Source organism: Podarcis vaucheri, assembly GCF_965113315.1.
Source record: "Podarcis vaucheri genome assembly, chromosome: 6".
Taxonomy (NCBI): domain Eukaryota; kingdom Metazoa; phylum Chordata; class Lepidosauria; order Squamata; family Lacertidae; genus Podarcis; species Podarcis vaucheri.
The window spans coordinates 64,248,590-64,271,544 of NC_138764.1; the positions used below are offsets into that span (position 1 = coordinate 64,248,590).

The 22,955-nt window shown below is 45.6% G+C and overlaps 1 protein-coding gene across 9 annotated transcripts in view; it reads left to right on the plus strand.

Annotated features, from left to right (window-relative positions):
• Positions 1–22,955, plus strand: part of ATP2B4 (ATPase plasma membrane Ca2+ transporting 4) — a 158,346-nt gene that overhangs the window by 119,032 nt on the left and 16,359 nt on the right. For all 9 annotated transcript variants that reach the window (XM_082227150.1, XM_082227151.1, XM_082227143.1 and 6 more), the window contains 12 exons: positions 201–415; positions 1,848–2,090; positions 4,239–4,480; positions 7,094–7,328; positions 10,511–10,690; positions 11,380–11,467; positions 12,740–12,846; positions 13,896–14,087; positions 15,139–15,352; positions 17,663–17,874; positions 20,718–20,825; positions 21,308–21,490. In XM_082227150.1, the coding sequence (XP_082083276.1) occupies positions 201–415; positions 1,848–2,090; positions 4,239–4,480; positions 7,094–7,328; positions 10,511–10,690; positions 11,380–11,467; positions 12,740–12,846; positions 13,896–14,087; positions 15,139–15,352; positions 17,663–17,874; positions 20,718–20,825; positions 21,308–21,490 (2,219 nt within the window). The remainder of the gene's footprint in view (positions 1–200; positions 416–1,847; positions 2,091–4,238; positions 4,481–7,093; positions 7,329–10,510; positions 10,691–11,379; positions 11,468–12,739; positions 12,847–13,895; positions 14,088–15,138; positions 15,353–17,662; positions 17,875–20,717; positions 20,826–21,307; positions 21,491–22,955) is intronic.

Genomic DNA, 22,955 nt, shown 5'->3' on the forward strand with positions numbered 1-22,955 from the left:
AGAGGAGGTGCTCTTGTGCAAGTTAACTGGTGCATTGCAGTTCTCTCCATTGTGAGACCTGAAATCAGTAAGCTTTGATTAGTACCCCTCAGTCCAGGTTGGCAACTATAAAATTATCACTTCGGTCCAGCCAACCCTCTGATCTTCTGGTGGTCTGCCCTCACCTGCCTTCTCTTTCTGTCCCTGTTCCTCCTCCTCAGGCCTGATTATGTCAGCCATCACAGTCATTATCCTGGTGCTGTATTTTGTGATTGACACCTTCGGGATTCAAGGAAGGCAATGGCTGGCTGACTGCACTCCCATCTACATCCAGTATTTCGTCAAGTTCTTCATCATTGGTGTCACTGTGCTCGTGGTAGCTGTGCCTGAAGGCTTGCCTCTGGCTGTAACCATCTCTTTGGCCTACTCTGTGAAGGTGAGAGGCTGGAAGCCAGAAGAGATTTTGGACCTGATATTGGCTGCCAGGTTGGGGGAGACAGGACGGGGCTGGATCTGGAGGTTGGGTTGCTTTCTTCAGTTTTAGGGGGAAAGGCTAGTTTTGGATTTGCCACAACAGATTTATTGTGCAAGGAAGTGGAGAGTAAGGTGCCTTTTTCTTTGGAGTGCATGAAAGGAGTGGCTAGAAGCACTTGGAGTTGGAGTTTTACAGTGTTAAATAAGCACATTTACCGTATTTTTCGCTACATAAGACGCACTTTTTCCCTCTTAAAATCTAAGGGGAAATGTCTGTGTGTCTTATGGAGCGAATGTGTGGTCCCTGGGGCTGGGGGGGGGAGCCGGGATTCCCCCGCCAGCCCCACAAGCCTTGGGGAGGCTTTGCACGGCTATCCCTTTAAAGAGCATGCAGCTCTTGCAGGAGGGGGGGGAAGGGAGAGAGCAAGGCTCTCTCCCTTCCCCCACCTCCTGCAAAAGCCCCAAAGAGCCGCGCTCCCTTTAAAGAGGTGCGCGGAGTGTGTGTGTGGCTCCTCAGAGAAAAGCCTTAAAGCGCCACACACATGCTCTTCGCGGCTCATGAAAGGGAGCGCTGAGCAGAGCCTGGGATGCAGACAGGCTCTGCTCAGCGCTCCCTTTAAAGATTTTTTTTTCTTGAATTCCCCCCCCCCCAAAAAAAGTAGGTGTGCCTTATGGTCAGGTGCGCCTTATGGAGCGAAAAATACAGTACTCAACTCGAGCCGGCCTCCACTTCTTACACCAAATGCTTAGATAGAAACTAAGATAGATGTGAGGTCTGTTCATCTCTCTCTCTCATTTTTACTCTAATGTGGCATTTAAGAATAATATTGTTCGGCACATCACTGCGAGGTTGTTTAGTTACAACTATTTCCCAAAGAGGCAGATTTGCAAGATTTGTTTCCTCTCCCCTACTTTGATTTCTTTCATGCTTAATAATAATAATAATAATAATAATAATAATAATAATAATAAATTTCATTTATACACCACCCTCCCTGGCCAGGACCGGGCTCAGGGAGGCTAACATCAAAGTATGATACATTAAAAACATAAATCACACAATCAATTAAAACACAGCTTAAAATAAAATTTGGAGCAGAATAAAATCAGATGGCAACCCATGGATTATAACTATAACTATAACTGTAACTGTTTGTGCTGGTCTTATATGAGCTGGTAGAAAGGGTTAGGGAGGCCACTTACATACTGGGTATTATAACAAAAAAAGAGAGGGGGTCAGACTGGGCCCCAACCAAAGGCCTGTCGGAACAGCTCCATTTTGCAGGCCATGCAGAAAGAGGACAGCATCTTGCATTAGTCCAATGGCCAGTCTGCCTCTTTGCCATTGAGTCTCCGTAACCCTTCTTAGTGATTCCTGTGTTTCCCTTGCACAGAAAATGATGAAAGATAACAATCTGGTTAGGCACTTGGATGCTTGCGAGACAATGGGCAACGCCACTGCTATCTGCTCAGACAAGACAGGTACTCTCACCATGAACCGTATGACTGTGGTGCAAGCTTATGTGGGGGACACCCACTACAGACAGATCCCTGACCCAGAAGCCATTCTGCCCAAGACTCTGGACCTCATCATCAACGGCGTTGCAATAAATTCTGCTTACACCTCTAAAATCTTGGTAAGTCCTGGCTTTGTGAAGGAGCTAGCATTGCCACCCTTCATCTAGTTCACCAAGGAGAGGAGTTTAGTAGGACCTTTCATCCACCTGAAGATTGCCATTCTGTGGTGGAAGGATTGGTGCACACACACTTCTTCCCCACGTGTATAAAGCATAGTGTGCAGCAGGCACTCCATGCACAAGCCCAGGCGCTTGTGGACTTCATTGGTGTTCTCTTTTCCTTTCCATTTGTGCCTGTGTGCAACACGCATGCAGCGATGCACACATGCTCTCTCCTTCCACCACAGAACCAAAAGATGGACAAGCATCCTTGTGCTTGTCCCACAATTAAATCTGTTCTCTTCAAGCATATCTTTAGTGTTCACAAGAATGCTTGAAAATGCCCAGTTCCTTCTGTTGCCTACAGCCCTGTTTCTGAGGTGAAGGGGATCTCTTTTGGGAACCAGGATGGGGCCACAGATGGAGAAAGCAGCTCCCTCAAAGGAGAGCCTAACCAAGCTTCTTCTCCTTCCTGATAAGTGAAGGTGCTTTCTGTGTAATGATGCTACCAGTGCCATTTTCTCCTGAAGATCCCAGAGGTTGAACTGCAATCCCTCTGATCCACAGTGGGAAAAGATGCTATGAGTTTCACCATGCTGGCATCATCTTACAAGAGAGCTTAGAGAGCTGTTTTATTAATCTTCCTAAATAAAATAAACATATTCACGTTATAAACAGGCAGGGAAAGGAGTGAGGCAGGCAGGGCTCGCTCATCTTTGAGGGAGCCCTCTGTCACCTGCTGCCCCATCCCTGACCCCAAAGTGTGTTCTTTGCTCTTTGAGTGGCAGATGGACAGAGGAGGAGGAGCTTGAACAAGCTGCATCAAGCTCACAGTGGACTGTGCCTGCTTTTTAATTTGATGGAGGGATGCAACAGCCTCTGCTGCAAATGCTCTCCCCATCAATGTTCTTTTACCTGGGTGAATCTGTGAACCAACACTATCAGCTGTCACTGATCTGCAGCATATTTACCGAGGAACAGAAGAGCCTCAGTAGGTTTGTAGGGAGGAGAGCAGGACATTTGTCACTAACTTACGGTCGGTCGGTCTCACTTCCAACAGGATTAATCTCTGTGTAGGGAAAAGCAATGTCTGCTGGGATCTCTGTTCTCAGACTTGGATCCCTGTTACATGTATTGGCTGCTTGCAGCAGAAAAACACACTGTGCCTTTCATGTGTTAACAAAATGCACTTTTTTCTTAAACATGAAAGTAATCTTCGTGTCTGGAAAAAATAGCATATGAAGCTCTTTTTGAAATGTCTAATATACATAAACCTTCCAAACTCTCCAGTGAGGTAGGGAAGTGCCGTGCAGTTGGCTCCTCTGATCTGGGACTGACAAGGAGAAATCTGAATACCCACCAGTCAGTCTGAGATCAGAAGAGGTCTCTGCTTCACAAATCTGACAGGTAAGGAAATTCTGCTAATATCCCTTTCTCACAGATAGAAACTGAAGCCTAAAGAGATTAAGGCTTTGACTTCTGAAAGATAAAAATAACAGCCCTCTAGCTAACTCACTTTGGATTTTCGTCGTTTTTACCTCTGAAATTCTCTTCTAGTGACAGGAACCCACCATGGACAAATCCAAATGTTTTTCATTGCATATTGTTGCCTCTTTGCTCCAAGGAGCTCGGAGTAAGGGCCAAACCAGACAGAAAGTTAAACTCCTCTTTGCATTAGCATGCATGGTTTTTTGGTTTTTTGTTTAATGCAAATAGCATGAGCTAAAGGGGCTGATAATTACCAGGATCACAGCTGGGCTGGAAAGGGGGAATTTTGATCCAAAAGTGTTCTTCATATGATAGCTGCATATATTTGGTTTAATCCTCTCCCCCAATCCCCACATTGCACTTTTATTCTCCCTCTGAGGTGGTTGGGCTCAAGGACAGCAACTAGATCAGGTTCACCCAGGGAGCTTCATGACTGAGTAGGGATTTGAACCCACAGCTCCCTGGTTCAAGACCAGTGCTGTACCCACTAAGCCTCCCTGGCTTTCCCTTCCTGTTCTGTGCTTACCAGTCACCCGATTCTGATAGGGTGCAAGTGGCCATGGCTGTTTAGATGTGATTTGCCATTAGTTTGTCACCTGACACTCGTTTTGGGAAATCTAGCCACCAGAGAAAGAAGGGGGCCTCCCACGTCAAGTTGGAAACAAGACGGAATGTGCGCTTCTGGGTTTTGTGCTGGACCTCAAGCAGGATTATCAAGCCGTCCGCAATGAGGTGCCAGAGGAAAAACTCTACAAGGTGTACACCTTCAACTCGGTCCGCAAATCCATGAGCACGGTGCTGAAGAATCCAGATGGGAGCTTCCGCATGTACAGCAAAGGAGCCTCTGAGATCCTCCTGCGCAAGTAACTAACTTCTCTCCTAATGGCTCTGTTGGGGGTCTCTGGTGATTCTTTCTGCCATATTCCAGAAGGGTAACTGTTACTTTGTGGGTTCAAAGGAACAGCAAAGAGTCTGTCATCCAGGAAAGCTTGTGCTGTAATAGATTTGTTAGTCTTTAAGCTTCTACTGGACTCTTCTTGTTGTTGTTTTCCATTTCTCTTCTTTACCACTGTTCCCAGAGTTCCCACTGGCAGTGGAATATCTAGGCAGATTCAGAAGGCTTTATTGCAGAAAGCTGGACATTTAAAAGCCTAATTGGGCATGATATCATTCCCACAATTAGCAGTTACAGGAATGGGTTTTTAAAAAGTAAACAGCAAGAGCAGGGGACCCAATCCAGATTAGAGTTTAAAAGGTAACCCTCCTCTCCTCCACTACAGTCCCAGATTGGAGCTGGGGCCTCTTTGCATTGGAACCTGTAGGAGGTCTCGGTTCAGATTAGGACTGCAGTAGGGCCCCAGGGTTAAAGCCATTACATACACCAGCATCCTGATTCAGATTAGCCCCCCTACACCTGCTACTTACTTGATTAAAAAAAGCAACACTCACACATTAACAGAACTGATAATTGCTTGAGCGACATCATGTCTGGTTTGAGCTTCGAAGAAAAGCTTGAGTCAACTATCTAGGCTGCTGTTTTCCCTCCTTACGTTCAGCCCATCTTAACAAACGAGAAAGGGGGAGGATGAAAGAAAGTTGGCGATGATGGAAGTTCTCCCAGACACTAGGTCTTGGTGAGCTTCACAGAATTGTAGGGATGGTCTACTGTTTTCCAAGAATTCTCTTTTGCTGAAAAAGTTTGGAAAAACCCAGCCCAGTCCAAACTGAGATGGGCAGATTTCACCCATCTTTACTACTCTGTGTTAAACGTTGACCAATGTCACAAACACTGGTAAGGATAAAGCAGGTACCAAACTCACACTCAGAACTGAGCATCGCTTTCATAATGGTTAATTCAGTGCTGCAGTCTGGAATAATAAAAAGAACACGTATATCTGTATCCATTTTCATCAAAGAAACATCAGGATTAAGGTTGACTTAGGATCAAACAAACTCATGGGTTTTGAAGTAGGAGATATCTTCTCTGTGGTTCCACGCTACACATTAATTACTTGGATTTCAACACAGTTTATAGGTGCTTTTTTATATTTCCGTGGTTTTTGTAACAGAGGTTCTCTCTTACTTGCTCATGCCACTGCAAGGAGTCATAGAACTGTAGAGTTGGGAGGGACCATGAGAGTCATTTATTCCAACCCAATTGCATAATTTCATAGTCTCTTCCTTTTTGCTGCTTATGTCGGCCTAGCAGTATGCCATAAGTGGAGTCCTTAACCATTGAATTTCCTCTGGGTTTTTGAAGTGGCAAGATACTAACGACACAAGTAGTTTCATGGGTTAAGGAATATTCAGTGATGCATGCTAGCTATGAAAGAAGCTGCTTTCCAACAGTTCGTCACTCCCTCCTATTGTGCCCACAAAATGGTATTTCCTTTCCATGTTTATACCGTTGAAGATCATACCTGCTGCCCATTCATAGCCTGTAAAATTCACTGTGTTCAAAAAGAGGATAGTCATGCATGTAGGGGCAGAATGAGGCCTGTGTTCTATTCTATTTATTTATTTGATTCCTATCCCACCTTTTCCTCCAAGGAGCTCAAGATAGCAGCATACATGGTTTCCCCTTCCTCATTTTTCCTCACAACAACCCTGTGAGGTGGGCTAAGAGACAATGGCTGGCCCAAGTTCATCCAGTGACTGAGTGGGGATTTGAATCCTGATCTCCCAGGTCCTGGTCCAACGCACACTACACCACATTGTCCTGTAGCCGTGGATGAGGTGCTGGAAACTCTGTAGGCCCCAAAGGATGCCTAAAAATGACCTACTCAATTCCCTTCTATTTATCCCAACTTGTCCAGTCAATGGTCCAGTCCACTGGTGGGGGGGCATTCTCCAAGAGAAAGACTCAGCTCTGCTCTAGACATGAGGCACCTCTCAATTTCTTGTCTACATCTGTACTAGGATTGTTTTATTTATTGTTTTATCGCTTGTTGTTTGCTACCCTAGGCTTCTTTGGGAGGAAGGGTGGGGATATAAATTTAATAAATAGATAAAATAATAAAAATAATAGAGCTGTCTTTCCCCCCAACCTCTACAGCAAATGGATGTAGACCTCTTGGTCTGTTCCAGGTGGCTACGAAAGTGTCTTATTACGCAAACAAAATATGCACCAAAATTTGGTATCTCTGTCCCATTAATATAGTTGCTGAAGTTCAACAGGCCCTTAATCTGTGGACAGTCTTGTAAGTTAAAGCTAGGTTAAGGCTCAAGTTAGGAATGGGCAGCAGTACATACTTTCCATTAAAGAGGGCAGCACAACCCTTCTCATTGTTTTTCTGGGAAGGAGAAAGTAGATAATGTACTCCTGTATGTAAAATAGTGTGTAATCCATGCCTCACTAAGGCACAATCCCTTTGGACCACGTACCTAAAGCTCTTTGCCTTTGCTTGCATGAATACAGCTTTTGGAACACATGCTTATTATTCCTTCTGTTTCTCCCCACCCTACCTTTTATTCAGATGCACAAAGATCTTGGACAAGAATGGGGAACCCAGAATATTTAAGGTGAAGGACCGGGATGAGATGGTGAAGAAAGTGATTGAGCCAATGGCTTGTCAGGGGCTGCGTACCATTTGCCTGGCCTATCGGGATTTCCCTACTGGAGTTGAGCCTGACTGGGATACGGAAAATGAGATCCTGTCTGACCTTACCTGCATCACTGTGGTTGGCATTGAGGACCCTGTTCGGCCGGAGGTACCAGCATGGCTCTCCTTGATTTTTGTCTAGTGCAAGGAGGAGACAAATCACTTATTTCCCCTGAATCATATTATTTCGTCATGTTGACTCTCATTTGGTCCCAGCTGTTTTCAAGATTCATTTCCTTCAGGCCCATCTTTGTCTCCTCTCCTGATGCTTGTTCCCTTGAACGGATCTTGTGCAAACCAGTGACTTTTACACTGGGCCTCTTCTCTAACATCCACCTTGCCACTTTTCCTCATTTGTCACTGTTACTTTAATCACCAATTCAGACTTTCAGTATATTGGACTCCTTTGCCCTTTCCGCCCCCTCTTCTTTCCTACTGTCACTTCCTATCTTTGCCAAGGCTCTGCTTTTTCTTGACTCCTGTGCACTGCTTTCTTATGGGTCCATCTGATTTACTGAACTTCAGACCTGGCTTCTTATTTATCTGCTCCTGCTCGTCTGCTTTTAAATGCCTTAGTCCCATAAACTTTCTGACTGCTGCCATCACGGTCCTGCCTCACTCTCTGCCAGAGTTTGAAGATAACTGTATTTCCCATTTACAGTCAGTGGGTTGAATCCAATGTAGCGCTAAATTAAACTCACTTAGTAGCATGCATTTTCCAATGGCAAAATATTTTGCACCAGCCGAATGTTGTTGTGCAAGAGGCTGGATAACCAGTTTGCTGATAACTTTGTGGAACAATAGATTGCATACTTCATTATGCAGCACATTTCTGCTAGCACAGCTGTATTCCTCTTTTGCTCAACATCAAAACTTGCCCATCCTCTGCCAGTACACAGAGAATTCTGGATACTGCCCAGAAGCCGCTGGGATGCTGTGTTTTCAATAAGGCTGGTAGTGTGAAGAAAAGGCCCCTGTGAGATTCTGGCAGCTACAGAACAATGAGAAAGTCATGAGGTACAGCTTTGTCCTCCACAGAGTCACGTTAATGGGGGGAAAGCTGCACCTGTTGAATGCTACCCTACTGTGCAGTTGTTGCAGAAGTTGACAGCTGTGTTAGGAATTGCCTGAAAGAGGGAATTTTGGCACACCCTTCTTTTCCAGTCACGGTGCTGCGGGAGGTGTGGCAAATATCTTAATTCTGTCTTCCAAGCAATTACAGAAGGGCCCAGGAACCCTGCCTCATCCTGAATGAGGCAGTTTTAATTTACAAATTCCACACAGAAGCAACTGCAGGGATTCTGACAGGGAATGAAGGCTGCTGAGGGAATGGACACGTTTTTGAGCATCCAGCATCCGCCTCCTCGGCCTGCTTCTCCCCACCTCCCACACATTGTTTTCTCTCACAGCTTACTATGGTGGTGACAAGCAGACAACTGACCTAACAGAATCAACCATCCCAGGCCTACCTCTTGATTACATTTCAGTGCTGGCCCCCTGCACGCGTCTTTCCTTAATTAGATGTTGAATTATCTGGGGTTGGAAATGGCTTTGCAGATGCCCTGCGTGCAGTAGCTCTGGAGGCGGTGATTCAATTTGCTGGTGCCTTAGTAATGTCTCCCTCCCTCTCTCCCTGCTCAGGCTTGTTCGGTACAAGATAAAGCCTATTAGAGCAGGGATGCAGCAATGAAATCAGTGTTGCAGGGCAAGGCGGGAGGCTGGCCTGCCACTACTTTGCTGTCCCATAGCGGGCGAGTGGTAAAAAAAAAACCCCTCTCGCCCGCCCACATCGTGGCGCCAGAGGTTCCCAAGCGATGCTGCGTCATTTGGGGGGTGGGGCGCAACAAGTTTATGTCTCCCTAGAGGCAAGAAATGGTGCCTATTCCAGAAAATGCTCAGAAAAAAAACTTGTTGCCTGGCTACGAACCGTGCATTTTCTGAGAAGCCACAATTGGCTCCAACTCTCAGCACACAGATTTGTACCTACATACAGTGAAATGCATGTTTGTGTGTGAGAAAGGTCATCATGCATGGAGCACCCTGGGCTCCTTTGGGAGGAAGGTTGTGATCTAAATTTAATCAAGTAACAAATAAATGACAGCTTACGTTTAGGTTTTGTACAGTTCCAGCAGTAGGGGATCTGTCATGTACAAAGACAACCCTTTATCAGAGCACTTTCAACTTGCAGTTCATGGCAATTTCCTCTTAGTTCCTTTTATTTTTGACTAAGTGGAAGGCAATCTCTTATTTTTAGTCACACAAAAAAGGGCCTCGGATGATGATCGCAGGGTCCAGATTGGTTCCTGTGGAGAGAGGTGGTCCTTGAGGCATTGTGGCCCTGTGCTGTTTAGAGCTTATATGTCAAAACCAGCACTTTGAATTGGGTCCGGAAACTAATTGGAAGCCTCATTGTCCATAATCAGATCATTTAAGGTTAAATCCATTTTAAAGTGTTAAAATAAATAAAGTTAAAACAATTTTAAATAATTGGGGTGTTAATAACAACAAGCCCCACTAAGCAATACCCCGACCCAAGGTTCCATTCAAGCGCCCTGCCCTCCTAGGCCAGTTGGAGGAGGCCTGTAAGGCAGGGAGCAGGTTCCTCTGGACTACAGCCAAAAGTAGCCGAAATGAGCTACTTTTTAGAGACAAAATCTGAAGATAACTCCGTAACTTTTGTTGTTACTGTGTTGAAAGTCCAGTGGAAATAGCTTGAACAGGATACATCTTTAAACAAATATTTGTTGCTTTTTTTTTTAATGACCTACGTTTGGAGAAGTTGCATTGCAGTGTTGTCTGGAATGTATGGACATAAAAACACAAGTGAAACTTGGAACAAAATGTTGCAGAGTGAAGTGTTCCTGTTCAGCGTTCCAGCCAACCCACTAGCCCGACTTTCAGGATACTCCATTCCAATCTCCTCCCTCCCTCTCCTGGTTTTCCATTCCCCCTCACTGTCTGCATTCTGTGGCCACTGAGCCTGCTTAAAACAATTACAACAATTGTTGTTGAGGTGGTAGGGGTTCCACAGTTAAGGTTTCTTCCTAAGTATTTTTTTCTACTTCTGCAAACCTGGGTTTTCCCCCCTGAGCCTGCTGATTCCCTCCTGAGCACAGATGTATCATTTTGACTACATAAGGATCTAGACTCAGGTAATGAGTTTCCTGTTAGTTTATAGTTGTTGTTCCCCACCCTCCCCGCTCCCTCTTCAGGCTTTATCCGTGATTTCCCACTGCCTCATGCATGCACGGCTCAGCTTCCTGACTCTGTTATCTCATGGCTTTCCTACAGGTGCCTGATGCAATCCTGAAGTGCCAGCGCGCTGGTATTACTGTCCGGATGGTTACAGGTGACAACATCAACACAGCCCGTGCCATTGCAACCAAGTGTGGCATCTTGCTACCTGGGGAGGACTTCCTGTGCTTGGAAGGGAAGGAATTCAACCGGCTGATCCGCAACGAGAAAGGAGAGGTGAGAGGAATAAGGGATTGAGGGAACAGGGTGGGGAGAAGCCACTCAGGGGCCCGGTCAGTTTATTTAGAGGACCACTCCCCTCTTGACAGCTTCTGAAACGTGCCTCATTCTGTGTAACACATTCATTCTGTGATCTCTGGGGAATAATGAGCTTTTTCAAGCTCCTGAGAAGGAAACTCTTAGCTCTGAAGTGCAGGCTTGGCAAGGCTAGAATGCAGCTATAGAGAGGGCTTTTCTCTGCCCATGCTTGTTTTTAATACTACAGGTATTTTCTACGGCCTCCTGCTTTGCATCTGAGCTGACTCCAGCCACTTATAAATACAGAAAGCTGACTGGTTTTGCTCAGGATAGAATCAGAGAATTGTAGAGTTGGAAAGGGCTTTGGGGGTTATCTAGTGCAACTCCCTGCAATTCAAGAATCTCAACTGAAGCATCCATGATAGGTGGCCATCCAACCTCAACCTTCTCATGCTTTATATGAGATCCATGTTAGCATGGACAGAATGGGTTTTTACCCACATGAATGGCTGACGCAACACCTTGGATTGTGAAATTATATTAGTTTGCCTTTAGATAAGCAGGTGTCACTTGTGAGTTCTCAGAACTTCCAGGTAGGAGGAAAAAGGAAAGCAGTTCTCAAGCTCCTGTTCCAGGCCAATTGGTGAGTTTGTGATTTTGTCTTGCAGGTGGAACAAGAGCAACTGGATAAGATTTGGCCCAAGCTACGGGTCCTGGCACGATCTTCACCCACAGATAAACACACGCTTGTGAAAGGTAAGAACTTCTGAGGTGACAGAACTTTCCCTCCAAAAAAATGTCCTCCAGAAAGTGGGAGGGGGAAGAGAATAGAGGGGGCAGAGCCCAGAATTTGCAGCTTCCTATAGCAGCATTCTGTGCATTTGCCTTTAACCTGCATGTGTGAAACAGACCTTTGCTTGGAAAATTATATCCTGCCATTCCAGTGCTGGAAAGAAATACTCAAGGCAACTTTCACAACCAAAACTAGTTAAATAACAATTTAAAAACAATAATTAAGAAAAATAGTGCTCACTGGAAGGACAGATCCTGAAGCTAAGGCTCCAATACTTTGGCCACCTCATGAGAAGAGAAGACTCCCTGGAAAAGACCCTGATGTTGGGAAAGATTGAGGGCACAAGGAGAAGGGGACGACAGAGGACGAGATGGTTGGACAGTGTTCTCGAAGCTGCCAGAATGAGTTTGACCAAACTGCGGGAGGCAGTGGAAGACAGGAGTGCCTGGCGTGCTCTGGTCCATGGGGTCACGAAGAGTCAGACACGACTAAATGACTAAACAACAACAAGAAAAATAGAATCGTGGAATTGTAGAGTTGGAAGGGACTCTGAAGATAGCCTAGTCCAACCCCCTGCAATAGGCAGCTGTCCCATACAGGGCTCAAACCTGCAACCTTGGCGTTATCAACACAATGCTCTAACCCAGACTTTTCCAAACTTCTCATGACACACTTTTTAGGCATGCAAATTTTGCGACAAGGGAATTCCGTTTTACTAGCAAGTCAGAGGTTAAACTAACCCCTTTCCAGGAGCACGGGGAGCGTTCACACAACACATCTACACACTGGAGCCGACACACTAACGTGTCGCGGCACAGAGTTTGGAGAGCTCTGCTCTAACCAACTGAGCTTAGAAAACCCCTTTTTCTTCATCAGCAGGCAGACTGAACGCTTGCCGAAACAGTAAAGTCTTCAGCTGACAGTGAAACATTGGCAAAGGGGAAGCCACACAAAGCTTCTGGAGGCAGAGAGTTCCACAGTCTAGGTGCCCCAAAAGAAAATATATCCTTGCCAACTATACTTAGTGGCATGTGTGAAAGGGTCTCCCCGGTGATCTTTGGTGGATAGCCTCATATGGTAAGAGTCTGCCCTTTTGGTATCATTGGCCCTAAGCTGTAACCACCACAACCTGAATTGCTTTTGGAAAATGACCTGTTGTGTTGCCGCTGGATGCTCTGCTGCAAGTTTGGGTCTCTCTGTGCCTGCCCTCTACTGATGTTCCTACCATCTTTCAGGAATTATTGACAGTACCGTTGGAGAACGGAGGCAGGTGGTGGCTGTGACTGGGGATGGCACCAATGACGGCCCAGCCTTGAAGAAAGCAGACGTGGGATTTGCTATGGTATGGACTGATTGGTGTGTTGGAAATCAAATGCAGCAGCATGTGGGGTTAGTGATTTGCTTGTGTGTGCCTTGGCATAATGGAGCTGATAAGCCGTGTGTGTGTTAAAGCTCTGTTTTTATTCTGCTCTATTTTCTGTTTCAGTTTTTGCACTTTGCAGAAGTCAGGAATGTTACAGCTCAGGACAGAATCTCACAATCCCTGGGCTCAGTAGGACACAGCAGGCAAGCATTAGGAAAAATTGGTCACCACAGGATACCTGCTTAATACTTCTGAAGCTTGCTGGGATTGTTCTGGCAGCAGCAGATTCTGTAGTAACTGACTGCCACCGTGTGTCTCTAATGGAGTTTTGCAACAGGCCGAATTGCCTTCTTGATCTGCTGCCATGGTTCTTCACTGAGGTGCAGGAGGAGTCTGAGCAGAGAGTTACTGCCTAGGTTTCTACCACACTTTTGGTGCTGCAAAGGGGGACAATCAAAATCACCAGTGGAATCTGCAGCAAAATGTTGCCATGCTCCATACCCTCCTCTATGATCCACCATTTCCCCCTGCCACCCAGTTTTGTGTGCTTCCCTGCCTGTAATAGAATTATGTGCCCATTGCTCAGTCCTCAGTGGGCTGTTTCAAGCCTTCCCGCCCTTAAACTTAGCAGGTGTTAAATGTGTGTGTGTGTGTGTGTATACACACGCACACGCACACACACACACACCCTGCAAATTGTGAGGTTCTCTGAGGCCTTCCTCTTCTGCATGGATGGTCCCATTTTTTATACATAAGAGCTGACACTCAACTCTGAACTTCAGAAAGAGAAGGGAGTATTTTATGTCTCAAAGGGCCTTGTATTTCCTATACGCCAATCAGTTAACTCATCCATTTGGGGGGGGGATTATGGGATTAGCCATCTAATTCCTCCTGCAATCTCGTGGTCCTCATCTGAAACTGGAAGGTGCCTGCCATTTTGAGCGCAAGCCTATCTCTCTGGAGAACCAGTCGTAGCAGCAGAACGACGACCTCTTGCCAGCTTGATCTCCTCATTTTTTCTCCCTCAGGGCATTGCTGGCACAGATGTGGCTAAAGAGGCCTCGGATATCATCCTGACAGATGACAACTTTACAAGCATAGTCAAGGCGGTGATGTGGGGCCGCAACGTGTATGACAGCATCTCCAAATTTCTGCAGTTCCAACTTACGGTCAACGTGGTGGCTGTGATTGTGGCTTTCACGGGTGCTTGTATCACGCAGGTAACATCAGTCAAACGGGGAGGGGTTTTATCTATAGCTTAATGTTTGGAACAATTGAGGTGTCTTGGAACTAGCCATTCTGAATGCCATTCCTAGCTCTGCTGGGCCTCTTTTGTTTTGGAGCTTTGAATTTCACAATGTCTGGTCTTGATGCAAGGCAGCGTGTAAAGACCTGTGTTACAGAGATGGTTGGGTTGGATTTCAAAGGTAGCCATTTCCTTGTTGGATCCAGCCCAAAGATCCATCTAGCATTTCCAGCAGTGGCCAACTGGATGCTCCTGGCAGGTCTCAAAGCTGATGAAGGGAGCAATCCCTTGTTTGTCATCAGCTTCTGGTAATCAGAGGTATAATGACCCATAAAATGGAAGATCTAGATGGCTATTGCAGCTCATAGCTAGCAATGATCTGTCCTCAGTACCAAGGGATGGAGAAACTGCAGCCTACAGATGTTGCTGGACTACAACTCCCATCATCCCTGAGCATTGGCCATGCTGCCTGGGACTAATGGCAGTTGGAGTCCTGGAGGACCAAAAGGTTGCCATCCTCAGCTCCATACATTTGTAGAGATTATTGCAGCATGGAAGCACTTGGAAAATTTGCTGTCATTGCCTACTGAAACATCTCTGCAACAATAAAGACTGCATAGATATTATTTTTTATTAAGTAAATGCAAGTTGGTGTTCTGAAAATAGTTAGGAGTTGGAGCCTTAAGGCTGCACAAAAGTTATTTGGGAGAAGATTATAGATCATAGAATTGTAGAGCTGGAAGGGACCACAAGGGTCATTGAGTCCAACCCCCTGCAAGATACATGTGCTCTCTAAGCTAACCCCCCCCACTCTGAACTAAATATTTAGTAGTTTAACACTATAGTTGTAGCAGTAGTATTTTTGGGCTTCCAACTTGACCATCCCTGGATGATTATACTAGTGGGTTAAGAGTTTGAACTTGTTGCATGTCAGCTCCAGGTGAGCAGCTGAGGGAGTGGGGAGGCATAGTCCTGGACCAGAAATGAAATGCACTCCTTTCTGATGGATGCTTCTCCCTTTGCAGGACTCTCCTCTGAAGGCCGTCCAGATGTTGTGGGTCAACTTGATCATGGATACCTTTGCTTCGTTAGCCCTTGCCACAGAACCCCCAACCGAATCCTTGCTCTTGCGCAAGCCATATGGCCGCAACAAGCCACTCATTTCCCGCACCATGATGAAGAACATCCTGGGGCATGCTGTGTACCAGCTCACCATTATTTTCACACTGCTCTTTGCTGGTGAGAGTCAGAGATGGAACTTGCAGCCTTTAGCAAGACATGAAACCATTAGGTTGGGTCTTGGAAATCTAGGTTCTCCTTTCCCTATATCTACCTTGCCATACTTTCCTTCCCTCCACAAAAAAAATGGTGGGCCTTCAATTTAGCTGGCAGTAATCATTTATAATTCTATGGTAGCCATTGATTGAGTGGCTTAGCATACAGGAAAGTTTTCAAACAAGGCTTCTCTTTCAATAAAATGAAACTGTTCATGCAGCTGATTCTGATAGCTGGCTACTCTCCCATCTATGATGTAGACTGCCAGGAGCAACATGCTGCAGCCCCCGGAGTGGAGAACAGGCGGGGGCATGGTGCGTTGCCCACGAGGGCATAGTGCATATCTTGAGATGGTGTGGCACGCATCCCGGGGGGTGGCCGGGATGGCACCCTTTCCCCCAAATGGTACCCGGTGTGGTGTGTTCCCCCTGCCCCCCTTTGTACGCCAGTGCCAGGAACAACTTCTATGTATGATCTTGCAGGGTTCAGAGGCAGAAATTCCATGCAAAAGTCATAATGAAGACCATTGCATGTCTGGCTGTTGTGCAGCTTTGACACAGTCTGTCAGGAAAAGACAGTCTCTATGGAGACTATATGACCCATACATTTAATCCTTGGCCAAGGGAAGAGCTTTAATCTAGGAAATTATGCCTTTCATCAACACAATTTAGCTTTTCTTTTGCCTTTTAAAAGCTGTTTTACATTGGTTTTTCCTTCAAGTGATGTATTTAAATTTGGACAGGTTCAAGTACAAGTTAATTGGACTTCTTTTGGCTCCAGTCTCATAAAGGGAGCTGTCTAATTTTCCAGCAGCTCCTTATCTAGGACTGACAATCCTCATTCCAAATACAACCCTCATTCTGCCCTGAGAAGACATTAATGCAAATTGCACCGTCCTTTTTGTGTGCATGGGTCTGGTTTGTATCATCCGGTTGCCAATATCTGAGACTTCGCAGAATGCAGACTTTGGCAAGTACAAGTAACGTGGAAGTACAGGGAATCAAGACAAGAATAGACATCTCACTTTCTGGATTCACTGGCCTGATATGCACCTCATATTAAACCATAATTTAAAAGAAACTCTTCCCACCACGCTCATTCCCTCGCTCCTGCTGCGCCACAGAAAAAACAAGCCAGAGTCTGGGTTGTCATGTCATCTAAACCTATGCTCATGGTTTGAGCAGTGAGCCCTTGCACATTGAATCATAGTTTCTTTTGAACTATGGTTTGATGGATTTTCTTAGTTCCATGATTATTGTCTACATTCCAGTTGGCTGGTGGCGTTTAAGAAGGCTGAAGAGAAGAGCATGTCCCTTGGCATACACAGCCAATGAGCTACTGTGTTGCCTCTGTGCCCTTCCTTTGTAACTGCAGGGAGCAGCTCTCTGCAGGGTGTCTGCAGAACTGCAGCGGGCTCTCTCGGAATGGTGCCACCCCACATGGTTGCTTCTGCAGATGGGCAGTCCCTATCTCTTGATACCCTGTTTTCCTGGAGACACTAATGTCACATTATATTTGTCCCACACTCATGAGGGCTAGAAGGCTAGCTAGGATTTTGGACTTGTTTTTTAATGAAAAGTGAAATTCTCAGGAAAACAGAAATACACAAGCAACAGAAAGTCCCCAAATATGAAAATGTACCGAACAAGCCTATAGAGAACGAAGTGAAAATGGATACACACAAGACAATAAGCAATACACATTCTTGATGGAACACCCATTATTAGCCTGCTTTGCCAAATGAGTCTTTTTCAGACATATTCCAGCAATGTTGAGTCCTTGGGAAGAAATATTTTCAACCGTCGTCTTAGGGAATGACTCCAAATTCTTCATATGCATCAACAAGATCCTTTATTGGCCATTAAAACAGTCTAATATTAGGCAAAACAGTGTTCCATTGGGTGTGTATATTGCTTTTTGTCTTATGTATATCAGTGTTTATTCCCTTCTGTATATGGTTCTTCAGTACAGTATAGCATATTTTCATATTTTGGGTCTTTCTGTTGCATGTGTATTTCTACCTAGGGAGCCTTGCTGCAAGTTGTGCATTATCCTTGAATTCTCAGGAAGCTACTTTGTGTGCTGGAAGAACGAGCCTGTGCTGTTCAGAGAATGAGTTGCTTAATGGCACGCAAGATGTTTGCAGTTAACCCTGGTTTGGGGATTGTGTTCTCTACTGGGTTGTATAATCACATCATAATCTCTGGTGTCTGTGTGTAGGGGAAGGATTGTTGTTATTCTTATCATTTTTTCTTCAAACTCTTCTTCTGCTAGGTGAGAAAATTTTTGATATTGACAGTGGCCGGAACGTCCCCCTCCACTCTCCACCCACTGAACACTACACCATTGTCTTCAACACTTTTGTCATGATGCAACTTTTCAATGAGATCAATGCTCGCAAGATCCACGGTGAGCGGAATGTCTTTGAGGCCATTTTCCGGAACCCCATCTTCTGCTCAGTGGTGCTAGGAACCTTTATTGCCCAGGTAAATTATATTGGCTAAGAGGCAGGCGGGAAGGGGATCATGAGGAAATGGAGAGAGAAAACTGGAGGTGGAGGGGAGAGACTATGAAAGGAAACACTGTCAGAAGTTGTTGTCTGAAGCATGCTCCTTGACCAAACACCACGTAGCTCTTTGTGAGGCTGACCACAATAAGGCCTTGTATGGACAATCCATCCAGAAGATAAATTGTATATTGAGGAGTTAGTGATCTGACAAGACAGGACTACCTCACAAGTGTGTGGGGAAACAGAAATAAGATGATTGGATACGGGAGTGATCCACGCAACGGTCACCTCCAGACTTGATTACTGTAACTCACTCTACGTGGGGCTGCCCTTGAGACTGACCCAGAAACTCCAGCGGGTGCAGAATGCTGTGGTGAGACTCCTTATGGGGTCCTCGCTGCGGGATCACATTCACCTGGTGCTATACCCGCTGCACTGGCTCCTGGTGGAGTACAGGGTCAGGTTTAAGGTGCTGGTTTTCACCTTTAAAGCCCTATACGGCCTAGGACCCTCATACCTACGGGACCGCCTCTCCCGGTATGTCCCACGGAGGACCTTACAGTCTTCAAACAAAAACATCTTGGAGGTCCCGGGCCACAGGGAGGTTAGGCTGGCCTCAACCAGAGCCAGGGCTTTTTCGGCCGTGGTACCGATCAGGTGGAACACTCTGTCACAAGAGACTAGGGCCCTGTGGGACTTGACATCTTTCCACAGGGCCTGCAAGACAGAGCTGTTCCACCAGACCTTTGGCCAAGGCACAGTCTGACCCCCTCCTTCTGTAATCCTCACCGAACTCTAGCCCAATGGTTGCCAATAATTTGATTTTGAATTGATTTTAAAATGAATTGATTTTAGAATGTTGTGTTACTTTTATTGTTGTTAGCTGCTCTGAGCCCAGCTTCGGCTGGGGAGGGCGGGATGTAAATAAAAATTTATCATTATTATTATTATTATTATTATTATTATTATTATTATTATTACTCGTGGGAAGGAGGACACCTTAGCATGGAGAAAGATCTCTTCTCTGGAACCAGAAAGACAGTCTCCAGGTCATCTCCAGAGGTGCAAGGTCTGCAGCCAGACAGACTTGGAGGTTTTCACCTTTCTAAGAACCCAAGGGGTGGAGGAAGAGGCAGCATCAGTAGGCAAAGCAGAGAAAAAGAGTCCTCTTTCAGTCATAAGAACATAAGAGCCCTGGCGGCTCAGGCCATCATGTTCTCACAGTGGCCAATCAGATACCTATGGGAAAGCCCATGAGTGCAGCAGCATTCACCCTACTTGTGATTCCCAGGAACTGGTATTCAGAGTCAGATAGACTGGCTCCCTCGTGAGTGGAGAGGAATTGCTTTTCTCAGGATACCTCTGCTTTATTCCCACAGAGCAGACAGTTATATTTTAGTGTGTTCAGCCCACATAGACCTCACCCCCTGAATGCACTAGCCAACAGGAATGTTGCTTCAGCCCAAACACTGGGAGCAGGGGGGTCCCTCTGAGTTGTCAGAGGTCTTTCCCCCAGGGCACCTCTTCAAAGGTTTAGTACAGTTATGCCAGGGAGGACAGGGAGCCCAAGGGTTAGAGTCAAGGGAAGTCCAGGCAGTTCCATTTCCCACAAACTTGTGGGACATCATTCACAGGGAATAGGCCAAACCATCTAAGCCAAAATCTCGTCATCATTTTTGCAACAAGTTCTACCATGTATCAGCTGATGTTAATGCATAGCTTGGCTACACCCAAGGCAGATGCCCCAGTTAGACCTTTCACATCTGAGGAACTCTTGCTTTCGGGCTTAGATGAATTTCTGAAATGGACTGAAGTGGCTGGGGCCCCCAGTGCAGATGCTTCAAGGCACATTTTGCGGCTCTTGAGCCCACAGCTGCATCCTCCAGCAGCCTTCACCTCTCTGAACCAATCCGATTGAGAAATACCTGGACACACGGTAGAGATGTCTTCCCTTCCAATGCCTTATAGTGGAATCTCACAGAAGAAAACTCTCATGGCTAGTCTGCTGGCTTTCATTATGCACATCAGGGCAATAATACACATTGAAGCTTGGATCTGATTGTGTGGGTCCATGTTATGGCGCTCTGGTAACATGCCACTCAAACCAGTGATGAGGCTAATTTTTGTTGTACTTAACAAACTATGTTGATGCATTCAAGCATGACTCTCATAGAAACGGGCATAGAAATGGCCCCATGCTGTAGACGTGGTACAATGGTACCTCGGGTTACATACCCTTCTGGTTACATACGCTTCTGGTTACAGACTCCGCTAACCCAGAAATAGTGCTTCAGGTTAAGAACTTTGCTTCAGGATCAGAACAGAAATCGTGCTCTGGCGGCGCAGCAGCAGCAGGAGGCCCCATTAGTTAAAGTGGTGCTTCAGGTTAAGAACAGTTTCAGGTTAAGTACGGACCTCCAGAACGAATTAAGTACTTAACCCGAGGTACCACTGTATTTACACCTTACATGTGAGGTATCACCAATGCACTGGCGAAAGTTCCTTTTTCAGTTTTATGATATGAATAAGCACTTTTCTTATATGATGCAAGAAAGGGAGGGTCCCTTGAGTAGGTCTGAAAAATGACTTGGAGCCACCTTCTGTCCTTTGTCCAAAGCACACCCTGCACAAATGTAGCTAACTAGAACGTGACATGCAAGTTGTTGTATGTTTTTGTCTAGTAACATGCCATGAGTTACCTGAAGAAAATGTAAAGTGTACTGTTTTGGAAGGTAACAATTCTTGCTGTACCTCCATGGTTCTTTTTTTTTTTTTAACCAAAGCTGATCTGATTATGCTCTTTTTCCTCTTATGCCACAGATCATCATTGTAGAATTTGGTGGGAAGCCCTTCAGCTGTTCTGGACTCACCTTGAGCCAATGGTTCTGGTGTGTTTTCATTGGTGTTGGAGAGCTGCTTTGGGGACAGGTGAGCCTGAACAAGATATGGTCATGTTGTTAAAGGAAGGCTAAGCACCCGCCATACCTCTGAGTACACACACATACACACTTTGTAGCTATGTGGGTGCAAAATTTGGTGATGCTGTTAATAGTCCAAAGTGCTTTATGAAGGCAAGACTCACCTCCAAAAGCATAGCAGTCTTTAAGCTTAGATCAAGGATGGGGAACCTGTGGCTTTCCAGATGTTGTTAAGTCTGCCTCTTTCATCAACCATTGACCATTCTGGCTGACACTGATGGGAGTTGGAGTCCAACAACAAGTAGAGAGCCACAGGTTTTCCCAGTCCTGACCTTAGATATCTGAGTTCAAGACCCAGGCTTTAAAGCAGAGAATGGTCAGTTCTGTGCTGCCACAGAACTGAGTGAATTAAGGAGGCATGATTGTCACAAACCAGACCCAAAATTGTACAAACCAGGGAGGAATTAACCTTGAGTGTCCTCTATGTCTCAGGTGATCAGCAGCATTCCAAACAAACAGCTGAAGTTCCTGAAGGAGGCAGGCCATGGCATTAACAAGGAGGATATTAATGATGAGGAGTTCACTGAGGGTCTGGATGAAATCGACCATGCTGAAATGGAGCTGCGGCGAGGACAGATTCTCTGGTTCCGGGGTCTCAACAGAATACAGACTCAGGTACAGTTTTCATTTCTCCCCTGCTAGGGACTTTTGACTGCCTCCATTGGCGACTCATAGCGACTCCTGCCATAATCAGAGCCCATCCCAGTGAAAGCAGGGCTGCATACCATGGAAAGGGATGTGCCATTCACACTGTTGGAAGAGTTGGGAATCAATGGCCTGAGCTAGTGGTGTTGATGTACATGCAGCTGAGCAGATGCACTCACCTGGGCTTTTTCTAAGCATCGGTGCTTGCTTCCAAGGCAAGTCTCTGCATGCAGAGGAAAAGATGGAGCATTTGATGCCAACCTTTTCTCCCTGCCTCTGTGATGCAATTCTTTGCAAACAAAAATAGCAGTCCTGCTGAGCTATGCATGTGGTCATTGCTCAGAGTCCCACAATTTGCCTCCAGATCTTTACAGCCCCACTAAATATTTGAAAAAGGACAATCTATCTTGCTGTTGATTTACACTAAGGGCCATGGCCCTTAAATGTAAATCATTTACACTAAGGGCCATGGCCCTTAAAAGTGAACTTGGATAAAGCCATTACTTGTGGAGGATTCCACAAAAGGGAAGATCAAGCCCTTGTGAAATCAAGAGGAATGTGTTCGCCACCGTTCATGGACTTAGGCTGACAGCACAGCAGAGAGTTTCCTCCTTCTGGAGGAACAAACACAGACCAGGCTGCAGATATTTCTGATGGTAAAAATAAATTCAGCCACTTCATTCATGGGCAGGTCCCCCTGAAGATTCCAGATGAAGATGAAGTTAACATTAACCATTCCTTGCAGATATATACACACAGAGACCATGATATTGCAAAAACTTGCATTGGCTTTCCAAGTTCCAGAACCTTTTCTTCATAAGTTATAAAATGTGTTTTGACAACTATTCACCGAAAACAAGGTTACAATAGTTGCGCAGACACTGTGACTCCAAGCACATTCTTAGATTCTGGATTCTTCTCAAGGAAGTGGCATTCACAGAACAGAAGTCAGCTGCAGTTTCATGTCTAGCAAAGGTTGCATCCACAATACATCAACTTTCATAAGGTGTAAGGACTGGCTGATTATTTAAAAAGACCAGCAGCAACATTCATCTTCTTGAGCTTGTATAACCTGGCCTAGATTGTTGCTTTAAGATATTCTTTTAAGAAGAATATAAGGAAGGTTAGCTCCACTACTGTCTTTCAAATGAAATGGCTCTGACCTCACTTTTTGGGCTGTTTTTGCATATTGGGGTAATTAGTCATCTCAAGGCCTTGCACTATCCTAATGTAGCAACCTCATGCAACCAGCAATCATCACCAGTCTTAGACCCCCACCTGCATTTAAATCAGTATCATTCCACTTTAAACAGCCATGGCTTTCCCCAAAGAATTCTGGGAACTGTGTTTCGTTAAGGGTGGCGAGGGTTGTTCGAAGACCCTTATTCCCCTCAGAGAGCTACAGTTCACAGAGTTTCGCAGGATAATGGATTGA